The 13,568-nt window shown below is 36.4% G+C and overlaps 1 protein-coding gene across 1 annotated transcript; it reads left to right on the top strand.

Moving 5' to 3' along the window:
• The first annotated feature begins 110 nt into the window (after positions 1-110).
• LOC591971 (vacuolar protein-sorting-associated protein 36) lies at positions 111-12,511 on the top strand. Its single transcript, XM_030980879.1, has 14 exons — positions 111-265; positions 889-957; positions 3,617-3,684; positions 4,131-4,242; positions 4,955-5,038; positions 5,515-5,598; positions 6,067-6,099; positions 7,008-7,085; positions 7,987-8,121; positions 8,918-8,983; positions 9,841-9,905; positions 10,682-10,766; positions 11,402-11,478; positions 12,338-12,511. The coding sequence occupies exons 1-14, from the start codon at positions 170-172 to the stop codon at positions 12,435-12,437; spliced, it is 1,152 nt and encodes a 383-aa protein (XP_030836739.1). The 5' UTR covers positions 111-169; the 3' UTR covers positions 12,438-12,511.
• Positions 12,512-13,568: the final 1,057 nt, after the last annotated feature.

The following is a 13,568-nucleotide window of genomic DNA, read 5'->3' as shown; positions in this document are numbered from 1 at the left end:
GCTCACTTTTGTTGCCAACGTCATTTTCGTTGGCAACACCACAAATTATTTAAATTGGCAATGCTTAATTACTCCAAAGGTTTGCGCATTGCAAGTAGGCCTATAGCACTATTATTGTTCTCCATCTTCAGTCTGTAGACTTTTGCTGAAACTCTGCAAAATTGTACAAATGGACCGATTCGAGTGGACAAATGATGCTTTAATGCCTCGAGAGGCTCTTGTAAAACAACAACACGGTGTTCGTTTGTACGATGGGAATCAAAAGGTATTCATTTTACTCTAAATACGTTATAGGCCCTAATAGATATTAGATCTACTTAAAATGTAACCTGCCTTAGTCCCACTCTTTGAAAAGGGAGAAGGGTCCTGCTTGTCTTTGGAACTAAGCTGATGTCTGAGACTGAGACTGAGGAGTGAGGAAAGCACAGGCCACAGCTAATATTTCACTTAAAATTACCAATAATTTCCTATCATATTTCTCGAATGTTTGATCATATATTATTCCTTATCCTAGAGAGTAAGGTTGCCCAAAAAAACTCGTCAAAATAATTTAAGGAAGTCAAATCAAACTCAAAGACAAAAAGTCATTTCCAAAAGAAAGGTAGTCTAGATCTAGACCGAATCAATTCTGGTAATTTCCAGCCGATTCCAAGATTCACACCCTATGCACAATAATACGCTACACTTCTCGCGAAGAATAGGGTTTAAACGCAGTGTTTAATGTGCCTGCGAGAAGAAGAAGAAGAGGAGGAGGAGGAGGACGGGAGGAGGAGGCTTTTACTAGTTTATGTTTTGTTGGTTTTGTTTAATTTCTAACTCATCGGGAGATGATCGTCTTGATACCCTTTTTGCATCTAACCATGCTCACTGCAAACCATTTATTTTCAGACCCAGTTTGACCATGGGATAGCTGTGTTGACAACTCACAGGTTGATGTGGAAAGACATGCAGGGAAGGGTGAGTATCAGTTTATCCATCAGGATGATGTAAAGTTCAAGGGCTCGTTCCTAGAAACCAACGACAAGACAGTCATAACTTTATCCGCCAACTACGGAGATGTCTGTGATCTTCATAAACCGTTTCATGAAGAGCTTACTAGCTAATATCTTGTGAGATCGATACTATCGGCGAGAATAGGAGCCAAGACTTAGCCTTTGTCGCAATACCACCGGATTATTACAAAATTAATATTAGGGAAAATGCAATTGTTTAAATGAATTAGTAATAAAAAAGATTGAAAATGATACCAAGAAATAAGAAATGCAATATACTTCCAAATTTGTGTAGATTATATAATAGAAGTACTTTAAATATATAATTGTGAGTATTTCATTACATGACAGGTGAATCAGTTTTGTTCTTGAGATGGGTACCCCCGGATATTTTCATTTGATAGTTTATAAAAATACACCCTTAAATTATTCTTAGTAAAAATACAATGCTTTGAAAGTTTGTCCAATGTTTTAGGCGTCGGTAAAATTTTCAAATGACAAAACTTCAACATTCCAAAGTTTAAAACACATGTTTTAAACTGTTCATTTTACACATTTGAAGATAGAATTTATCTCGAAAGCAATATGGGTCTCAGGCCTTAAATTTCAACATTTTTAGGGAAAGGCCACTTTTCTGAAGGGCACATTCCTATATTACAGCACAAATAGGAAGAATTGGAAAGGGCACAAAAAATCTCCAAGGCCAATGAGAGGGGCATTGAGGCCAATCAAAGGGGCATCCAAGGCCATGGCCTTGGTGGCCTTGGATTAATTTAAGCCCTGGGGTCTGAAAACTAAAGAATACACTTCAAACTATGGCTTGCCTGCCGTGGCAAAATAGCTATCCCTTCGACGATTTTACAATGAGGAAATAAAGGTGTATAATCAGTTTATTTAAGTGGGAAAATCCTTAAATACAAACATGGCATATTTTCATAAGATTATCAAATACAAAAAACGATAACTCACTGTTTAAGTGAATGTGTTGAAAAATCATAGTTAGAGGATTTATTGTCCTTTTTGCCAGCCATAGTCTACCCAATAAATGACATGTGATGGCGCTGCCCATCGACTAAATAGTTATGACAGAGATACGACGGTGTCAGAGGCGTCATAACTTCTTAGTCAAGATATTGTCGCTGATCTTGGCAAAGAGGGCTTGGTGAAACACGTAGCGGACAAGTTGCTCACTAATGCTGATTTAGTCAAGAAGTTAGACTTATGACGGTTTGTAGAACGGGCCCCAGGTATTCCATTGATAGGACAATTTGACTCATGACATTTTGAAGAATTCTTGATTCCTATCTTCAAACCCGACTCAGGGCCATTTTCATTTTGATTATAGGTCTAGTAAATTTAAATTTTCCTTGAATGTGAACAGAGGTCTCTTATGTATACCGGTAAACCACAAATTCACATGATTAGGTTGATGATTTAGCAATTTTCATACATAATAATGATTAAATGATATTAATGATAATGATGATACGATAATGATGATGATAATAATATAATGATAATAGTAAGCAAATAATTACCGTTGGTGAAGGTGATGGGACAAACTATCACTTCCGAGGCGATCTGGATGTAGCTATCTTTCCGAAGCGAAGCTGAGGAAAGATAGCGTATACATTCTGATCGACGAGGAAGTGATAGTTTGCCATCGCCTCAAACCAAAAGGTGATTATTTGCTTTATATTCCACATCTAAAAACAATATAACTACAACAAGAAAAGGACGTGTATGCATCTACATGAAAGACACCAGGCCCAAATAAAATTCACACCAAAAAGGTTAAAAGTTTAACCCAACCCCTTGAGGGTACGGTGCGCGCATGTGTTTGCTTTAATTGCGCTCATTGGTAGTGCGCGCTTAATTACGCCTATTTTAGTGGGCTTTTGGATAATATTCAGTGAAAGTGCGTTGCCCTTTGTAGATAGTACCTCTATCTTCATTAAAAGTGCGTTGCCCTTTGTAGATAGAAGTACTATCTACAAAGGGCAACGAACTTTTTGCTTCTCCCATCAATGATGGGCGAACTATCTTTGATCATGTGATTTACTTATGACCAATCGTAGAGCAAGATTCTTAGTATGTGGAATATAATAATAATTATTTTGATAATGATGATATTTGTAATATTAATGGCAATGATAATATGTAATCATAATAATAATAGTAACAAAATCATCATCCTCACCATCTTCATCATCCTCACCATCTTCATCATCCTCACCATCTTCATCATCCTCATCATCATCATCAAATAAATAGTTTTTTTTTATATAGCCCAAATTCCATGATAGTATCATGTATTGGATTAAGGAACCAGGAAAAGATTGCGCTTTCATGGTTCGAGAGCACACGTTGGAATGTAAGGGCAGATTATATCTTGCATGTAGAGTTTTTTGTATTGCATATTTATCTTCATGGGTTGCCAATTTTCATATTTAGTTTTTTTAATGCTAGTCAATCATTCAATCACCCCCACCCCCCCCCCCCCCCCCCCCTTGGGCTTGCAACTACAGATCTATCGGAACCATGAATAGCAGACTAAATGTAGAGAAAATGGGCAATCATTACATTTTAAATAAAACTGTTATCATTTGTGTTTGTGAAAACAGGGAGTGCTAGCTTTTCATCTGTCACTGGTCATATATGTTGAGAAGTTTCCAGATCCTAAGGGAAAAGGGTAAGTATTTTTATGTTAACGATAAAGTGCTCAAGGCTGGGCTGATTGGTCATACCATGCTAACAGGACTGAGTGTTGTATCGTATTAAACTCATTTGCATGTAGCTTTAATTATTATATTCCATTTCACATCAAATTGAGCCATGCAAGTTGAGGTTTCTCAAAACCCTGATGTCAAGGAATGCATTTTTGGACTTTTTTTACACTTTTGTGTAAGTGGCCCTCAATCAAGTATATTATTGAACTTAGCATGTTATTCCAACCTAAAACTACTTAATTATTTTTTAATAGTCAATACAATTTTACAATATTCAAGCAACCTTATTCAATCAGTGTTCAGATGAATCTTAGAAAATAATGAAAATAGATATAACAAATGAAGAGTTTGTTGTTGATAATTTTCAAACTCATTTAGATTGTTTTTTGCCTCTTCTTTTGTCATCCAGGATGGTAGTGGTTCACCTCAATGCAGCCCCGCCCAATAAAAACCCTGGTCCCGTTATGAGCAGTTCAAACACATACATCAAACTTGGATGCAAAGAGGGAGGAGAGGAACAGGTAATGTGTGATCCTTACCCATCTCCCCTCCAACCCCTCCCACCCCTCTCCCATCCCTTCTACCATCCCCTCGCCCATCCACCTCCAGCCAGCCCCGCCCAATAAAAACCCCGGTCCTGTTATGAGCAGTCCAAACACATATATCAAACTTGGATGCAAAGAGGGAGGAGAGGAACAGGTAATTTTTTTATCCTAACCCATCCCCCCTCCAACCCCCCTCCCATCCCCTCTACTACCACTCTCCCTCCCCTCTACTATCCCCTCTCCCTCCCCTCTCCCCTCTCCCTCCCCTCTCCCATCCCCTTTCCCATCCCCTCTCCCATTCCTCCTACATGTATATGCCCTTACGAATACTCCATTGTGTGATATTCTCCCAATTTCTTAGTATTGATATCTTTAGTTGTTGGTGGTATATGTTAGTAGAGTAGAAAGCTCTTACGCCATCCACAAAAAAAAGGAAAGTGTATCTTGTCATAATGTATTCTCCAATTTTATTATATTATTTGCTTAACATTAGTGGTTAGACTGTACATAATGCATATATACTGGTATCGTTTAATATAGTATTTGAGTAATTGTGGACAGAGCTATGCCTTGTATTGTTATTAAAAATTGAAAAAATTATAGATTATAATAGTAGAAATAATCCTTTTTATTTGCCATAAATAAAATTCAATTAAAAAAATATATGTATATTTTTGTTCTGTACTAGTTTTTTGCCTGCTTGACTGAGCAGCTATCAAGGAAGCTGTGGCAGTTCGTGCCCGCATCACAGCAAGCCAAACCAACGGCACAGGTAATGTATTGGCCATAAGCAAGCAAATGCCAATAATGATGATGGTGATGATCACAATGCATGTTCTGAATAAGTGTGTTCTAGTAGCAGGACCCCCATGTCCCCTCACTGATATTGACAACCCACAACTGGTGTCATGTTTAAACAATTGTCAGTTTTACATAGGTATAGTTGATATGCGAAATGATAATAATATAATGTTGGAGGAGAATGAAGAAGAAGGAGAAGGAGGGGGGAGGGGGAAGGAAATATACATGATTATGGACATGGAAAAATCGTGTACAGTAGGAGTATATTGAGATTTCTGTGGATTTGTTTTCCTTTTTCATTGGGGGCATTATAAATAAATGAATGTTATCTGAATCAGTACAAATAGAAACAGGAAAAGGAGATTAGATGAAGAAAGAAAAGAAAGTCTTTACACAGAATTCCTCTGAACCAACCTCTAAAAATGCTCTCAATTTTTTTCTTGGCAGCCTCGCTCTATTCACAAGGGGATTGTTGGAATTGAGAGGAAATTGGAAGAGAAAAGAAAAGAGACAGATACAAATATTGACAAGGTATGTACTACAAATTTTGAAAAGATTATACATGTATATATGAAATTATGGGAACTTATTTCTGTTCTTTTCCTTTTACTATCTACTCATTTAATTATCTAGTTATTTAATTAGTCATCAATTATGACCTTTTCATTGATTAACGATTTAACATGTCTTTAGCGCAATAATTCTGTTTGAAATTGGTATTTAATTTTGCTCGCTTGCCAAATTAGGTGCTGCCTTCAGCCTTAATATTCGTAATTGAAGTACTTAGTATATATGTTTCTGAGTTCGTTTTAACTTTGTGAGTATGAAAATAGGTTGTGGGTTGAAGTGCCTATATTAGTAAAACAATTATTAGCTGTAAATAGTCAGATTAAAGTACATTGTATGAGGCTTCATAGAGATAATTAGACATATATCACAATTTCACTTAAATTGTTGCATCATTCATATTATTGTTATAATTTTGATAAATATTTACAGGCATTTGAAGATTTGGGCGAGCTTATGAAGAAGGTGAGTGTTGTTCATTGTTCGTCCACTTTGTTTTATATTTAGTTTTCCTTGAATCAATATTGGTTACTGTGACCACCGGTAAAGTGTATTAATAAACTGATGACGTGGATCCTGACCAAATGATTGGTTGAGAGCGTACACATGACCAGGCATTTATTTTGCCTAGCACGTAATTTTGATATTGACCGGTCATTAGTAAAATCATGTTATAAAACACATCATTTTGTTCGGGCATTAGTAAAATTACCCACACTCCGTTCCTTGAAAACAGTTCAAACACCCTTGGCTATCGCCTCGGGCGTATAAGACTGTTCCAAAGGTACCTTGTGTGGGTAATTCTTACTAATGCCCTCACTGCTGTGTATTTTTTGTATAATATTCTTAGGATATTTTGTTTTGCTATATTCAATATATTGAGAGCGTACACGTGACCAGGCATTTATTCTGCCTAACGCGTAATTTGGATAATGACCGGTCGTTATCCAATCCTAATGACTGGTCATTAGTAAATCATGTTCTAAAACATCACTTATAAAACAAATAATACACATCATTTTGTTCGGGCATTAGTAAAATTACCCACACTTGGTACCTTCAAAACAGTCCAGACACCCCCGACTATCGCCTCGGGCTTGTAAGACTTTTCTAAAAGTACCTTGTGTGGGTAATTCTTACTAGTGCCCTCACTGCTGTGTATTATTTGTATACTATTTCTAATCTTTTGTCAGGGTAGCCCATTCACCAATATGTAGTGGTCTTCCATGGGGCCCTGATACATGATCAGAAGGAAGAAATTCATAATCTTTTTCTTTTTCAGTTTCAGTTTTTTCAAGCATTGTATATAAAATTATGTAAAATAATGTGAGTGAATGTGATATTACTCAGGCATGATAAACATTTTTTCTCAGGCCAAAGATATGGTAGATTTGACCAAGACGATTGCTAACAAGATCAAGGAGAAACAAGGAGAAATCACAGAAGATGAGGTAATTTGAGTTTTTCCATTTAAAAGAAATTTCAAAGACTATGGCTTGAAAGTTGGATAACAATGCACAAATCAAACTTGTACACTCTGAACTATGTTGATTGTTGTTCTTATAGAATCCCCACTGTTTAATACACTGTGAGCAAAGTTTGCTTTTTTAAATGATTGCGTTCTATTCTTATCATCTTTTTGATTACCCGGTATGCATTGTATTTGATGTCCTTTCACATTATACCCTGTACTGTCCAAATTTGACACAATTCAGAAAATTTCATTTCAGTATACAATTTTCTGCTTTAAATGTGTGTCATCTGGACCATGCAAAAATAAAGGGATGAATAAAATAGGGTATTTGTTTAGAGAGCATCGTATTGGCTGAAACAGTGTCATCTGACTCTCAACATTTTGTTAATGTGCACGTGCGTGAAAAATAACGTTTTTTGCACAATATGTTATTAAAAGTTATTAAGAGAATGCCTCAAGTAAAAAGAATATTAAAACAAGGCATAAAATTGTAAAATGGTACCCTTAATTTCTTTTTTTAATATTGAATGCATACCGGCAATCATTCACCTCCAAAATATGAATTTTACCTGTGTAATTGTACTTTGACCTTGGCCTGCAGCCTCAGAGAAAGATAACATAATGTTATGATCTTGACCAGCAGTCTGTAATAGCCCCATCTGTTGAGAATTTCAGAAACACACTTTGGCATGCATCACCTGCCATACAAGTTAGCGACATGCGGAATACCCCCCTGCTGACTCCAATTTCAGAAGGTTCAGAAGGTTCATAGCTCAGGAAAAATTCAGAATTTCTTGTTTCATATCATATATTTTGTATAACATATTGAACTCTGGAGCATTCAGTTTTTAACAATTTTTCTTTATTTCTTCTGAAAGACGGTGAAGTTCAAGTCTTATCTGCTCAGCCTTGGTATAGCCAACCCTGTAACGAGAGAAACCCATGGTTCAGGCCTCAAGTACCATGAAGAACTCGCTAAACAACTCTCGGAGGCTCTAATAGCACCTGTAGAGGTACGTTAGCATCACATTAACAAATCTGTGTATCAGAATTGACGTTTCATGTCAAATTGGCAAGGCTTCTTTTTGTTCTTCTTTTTTTTACTGATACATTCACCAAACAAGATGTGATGTGTCTAAATTACAAACATAATGAAGTAAATACATTACATCGTGTAATAAGGAGAATATTGATTTTGTATCTTTGTACTTGCTTCCTAAATTTACCAAGATTTCAATGCATAAAGGCCTTTGAAAGCTCATCATTTAGTATTATTTTCTGTACCCTCGATCTCTCACTTCTTTTTGTGATTGTCTACTCTTTGTATTATGACCGTGTTCTTCTATCTTTGTTGTGTAAAGTATTGTCTTGTCCCTTTCTCGTCTCTGTTGGCATTCCCCTTTTTCTTTCCCCTATTTTGTAGTTCCTTTTGTAGTTACAGATTAGTTAATTTAATTACTCATCATTCCTAAGTATCATTTGAGGTGTTCAAACTTGTACAAGCATTGCTTTTAAGTGGACCCTCCGTTTCCAACATGTATTTCTTAAATTTGTTTTAAATGCTTATAATTGATTTGTAATGTTTTGTTGGAAACATGAATAAATTTGAATTTGAATTTGAAAGCACCATATTGGTATTTCAAAATTCAGTTTATGAATTACATGTGTGAATAACTTTTCCCGTCAATCAGGATTTCTTACAAATCAGTGCTAGAACATGTGCATTTTAAACTAAACGATAATAATCAATATCAAACTCATGTTCATGATTTTAAAGAAATTGTTTTGTCATCCCCTTTTTTCTGGCAGGAAAGTGGAGGAATGATGGCCATTACCGATGTATATTGTAGAATAAACAGAGCAAGAGGTATGGAGGTAAGCTTGGTCATCTACATGTCTCTTATTCCTTCATGGTTTGTAACTTTTGATTGGCAGGCAGTAGCAGGATTTTGCATGTAATTTAGAGGTTCATGTAGATGTCCATGAGAAACAGTGAAATAGATACAGAAGTAAACAATAGTAAGCCATTATTACTTGTAGTTAGGTAGGGCAAGCCCTAATGTTCGTCCTACCTAGCAACAATTACAATTCGCATTCTTTAATTATTCGACAGAGATGAATGAAATAATTTGTAACGAGGCACTTATCAAAAATTTGTTCATTCAATCTGGTTGCATTCCGAAAATAGCCTTTAGATTCTGCCAGCGTGAAGAAAAGGGACCAATTACCCACTTCTATCAAATTAAGTTCAACACTATTTTGTTTAAAAAAGCTATGTTGCAAATTCACTAGAAAGTATTAAATGAAGGCACATGTAGAAAACAAAACAATTAATCTGTAGAGAGCGAAAGATCATCTTTTGATTAGTCCAATATTTGATTTATAGGAGATAAGATGTAATGTCAATATTTCCACTTGGAAGTTAACTTTTTGAATGGTCATTCTAGTAAGACAAATTTATGAATGGTTTCAGCATTACACAGTTGAAACAACTACGGTACATTTCTGTTGATTATTCAAGCAGATTTTTTTTCTGATGGTAAGAATTATATTGCTTATATTATGTGTGTTGCTATTGGCAGATATACACACTCTCTTGCTGCCTAGCAAAATATCTATAACTATGTAAATCCTCTAAACATGCACCACGCCCCCAATACTGTTCAAAACAAAAGGGGAGAGATTTTCTTCTATCAGAATTGTTGCTAATAATGTTTTTCTTTGTTCCCTAGCTGCTTTCCCCTGATGACTTGATAGATGCATGCCAACAGTTTGAGAGGCTAAGACTTCCCCTCAGGTACACACACACTACCCTAATTTGATGTGACGAAGCCATTGACAAGTGCTTGTTGCATTCTTACAATGTAGAATATGAACCAGTGTTTCTGAGTAGATCTTCCATCATACCCTCATTGCCCTTGATAAGTATTTTAGGTGATGTTTTAGTCCTTCTTTCTTTTGGAATAGTTCAGATAAGAGTTTGTACAATTTATCCCAGGAGAGAGATGCTTTATCACATTGGAAAATCAATACATTTTAAATTAATAACTGGGGGCAGAAAGTTGTCACAGACCAACTGATATTTTCACGTAATTTGTTTCTGGGAGGTTCACAGCAGCGGTGAATTGCCATTTGGTCTACAACCAGTTAGTCTACTACCCAATTAGTCTATTACCAGATCTCATAATCATTTTGTCTACTTATCATTTGGTCTAATAACCACTTAGGCTAATTTCCATATGGTATAATCTCCAACTAGTCTACTCCCCTTTTGGTGTATTGTTCATTTAGTCTATTTCCCAGTTCCTCAAATACCCATTTTGTCTAGCATCCATAAGGTCTAATAATAATTTGATGGTTATCATTATTTATTATTAAATGATTATTAGACCGTGTGGATAGTAGACTGGTTGTGGACCAAACGGCTATAAACCAGGGCAGCATCCCCATCCTCCCATGATGCTAAAAATATTACCTTAGATCTGCTAATGATCAGTTTTCAATTTTTAACTTCTCTGAACGAGAACATTGAAATGCTGAAGGACATTCTCCTTTCCTTACTTTATTTTATAGGTTACGTAGATTTACAAGTGGAGTTCTAGTCCTTGAATCCTTATCTAAGGGTGAAGAGGCAGCAATCGAACAGACAGCTGAACTGGTAAGAATCTGTCGATATTATATGTTTGTTTTTCTATCTTCATAGTAGTAATTTATTTTAAATGATTTATTAATAATTTATGTACGCCTATGATAACAATAATAATAATAATATGTTCATTTATATAGTGCTCTCACACAATTGGTTTCACAGTGCTTTACACCGTATAAAGGTGGGAAAAGCAGTTAAATAAATAAGTCTTGTAGTGCTTTTTAAAGGTGTCTAGTGTGGGTGCTGTATGGATGTCCCTACGTGTTATCAGTGTCTGTGATATGGTGTAATATTGAATCCCTAAAAAAATTGCGCTTCAAAATGATCATGAAGTGCTTCAAAAAAGTAAAATCTTTGAGTGGCCGGTTTTACCATACTCATTTTCCCCAATAGATTGTCGTGTTATAAAGATCGTTAGGAAAACGAAGAATTCAATTTCGATTTCCAATCATAAATATCTTGATAATAAGACAGGTGATCGGCTTGTAAAATTCATCGTGTTCTTGACTGATCTAAAAGTTTATAATTATGATTGCAGCATGAGCTAAATCCAGGATTTTGTTTCAGAATCTGAGACACAGATACCCATCCCTTTAACTTTCTTGATATTTTTCTTTTTTCTTTCTTTTTCTTCCCTCCTATAGATTGTTGAGAAGGCATCTCTCAGTGCTGATGAGCTAGCCCAGATAGCAGGAGTCTCTGTTATGCTTGCTAAGGGCAGGTAAGAATACGAACCAATTATCTTGATGATTCTCAGAATAAAAGGAAATTTAGATTGATTAGGCAGTAGGTAGGTAGGAAATGCACTAGGGGTGTCAAAAGGAAATTTACTGAAGTGACTGAACATGTATGTGTTAGACATAAATTGTTGACATTTTTTTTTGTGGTACTGATGACTGACTTTTAAGACTCTATTTGAGAGACAAATACATGTACTAACACAGAGAGAGACAGTGATGCTTAACGCTCTTGAAATGTTGGGAGCCCCAAAAATGTAATGGCAAAATTTCACTGTACCATAATGTGAAAGAGAATGTCATTAAGGACAACTTTATGCAAGGATTTTTAAATGACATCCTCTTTCACTGTATGATACAATTTAAGTGATGTCATTTTGGGGCTCCCAACACTTTAGAGGGGCTTTAATGTCATAAAATCAAGACTTTTCTTATTAGAGGCTTAAAGATTTCTAGAGGACAAAAGAGTTATGATATATCGATCAGGCTGAAGAAACATATTTTTCCATTATAATCAAGTATTCTTTTATTTGGAAAACCTTCATTATCATGTAAATCAGACTAGAGACAGAACTAATTCAGTACCACTTATAAATCATTGCCATGCAGCATGCATGATTTCCCCTTTCTCTATGCATTCCAACACAAATTTTAATTAACATGTGTTCAACCCTTTGAGATGTATCAAACAAGATTGGAAATAGAGACCTGTGTATCACATGTAATTTACAATACATACATAGAGGCTATACCAACCTCTAGGTGTTTATTTAGAATTTACTTCGTCTGTATTTTAATTGAAGAAGTTGTCATGGTTACATGTTTCTCATTTTCTTTTCACAGGTTACTGGCAGCCGAGGAGGTAGGGAAGGCGTGTCGCGACGAATCCGTGGAGGGACTTCGCTTCTTTCCTAATCTATTCCTCAATCCCCCTTCGAGATAATGGAAGGTTCCTTTCTTTTGTATTTATGTAATATAGAGATATTATTTTGTATAGAAAAAAATGTTAATGGACCCATTTTCTAAAAAAATTGAGGGTTCAGTTACACAAAGACGCAACTCCATATTTTGCCAAATTGAGTATTTGATATCAAAATGTTCAGAAAAATGTGGGCTTTTCAGGAAACACAAAGACTTAACTCCACCCAACTCCCCGTTGAAGTCAACGGCTAGTGAAACATAGACTTAACTCCTTAAGGCCCAAGTGGAACTCTATCTTTAAACCACTTTTTCTCAAAATGGCCAAAATGGAGTTACGTCTTTTTGTCACTGACCCCTCAAAATCATATGTATCATCTGTTGAGAGCCAGAAGGGCATTAGCTGTACATGAATGTAAAAGTGTAAGAGTCAATACTCTTCTAGTCACTGTCCACAGGCAATGATGTAGCTGTATAGAGGTGTCGTGATCGAGTGGATATGTCTCTGGGCTGTGGATCACAAGGTCCTCGGCTCAAGTCCCGCCGCGGCACTATAATGTCCTTTGGCAAGACATTAATCTGCATTTGCCACACTCGACCCAGGTGAGGTGAATGGGTACATGGTAGGATTATTCCTTGAAATGCCCTGTGCGCTGATAAGGGCTGCATCCTATCTTCACAGCTACCTGTGCTCTCTTGATCAGAGAGAAGTCAAGGAAGCCCAAAGTGGGTGCGTAGGGCCCGGTGCCCCCCCCCCCCCCCCCCCCACTCTAGGAACGGAGGGACCGCATTCATGTTTCCAAAATCTCCGGTAAAGGGGTACTTTTCATGCAACAAAGTCTGGCTCGTAATACACAAAAAGTTGGCCTGTATTGACTTTACACAACGGACTTAGGGGGGAGTTCTTTCAAAGAGGGGAACATGCATACGCGTACCCTAAATAACACTGAGTGGGGGGGGGGGCGGGGCGTCAGGTAGGACAGAACAAGAGCAGCATTGTTGTAACCATGTTATGACATTTTGATCCCGGGACAGTTGGCCAGCATCATTCGCTTGGCAAGAATCCAACTTATTTGTGTCCGATATGCATGGAAGGTCATATTGAAAATTTAATAATACCGTAGTCTTTGTTCAGATAAAAAGTTTTTGGAAGGTA

This window comes from Strongylocentrotus purpuratus, unplaced genomic scaffold (genome assembly GCF_000002235.5).
Source record: "Strongylocentrotus purpuratus isolate Spur 01 unplaced genomic scaffold, Spur_5.0 spur5_scaffold_11, whole genome shotgun sequence".
In the NCBI taxonomy this organism is placed as follows: Eukaryota; Metazoa; Echinodermata; class Echinoidea; order Camarodonta; family Strongylocentrotidae; genus Strongylocentrotus; species Strongylocentrotus purpuratus.
Note: the sequence above shows the minus strand (reverse complement) of the source record. Positions and strands in the feature narration are given on the sequence as shown.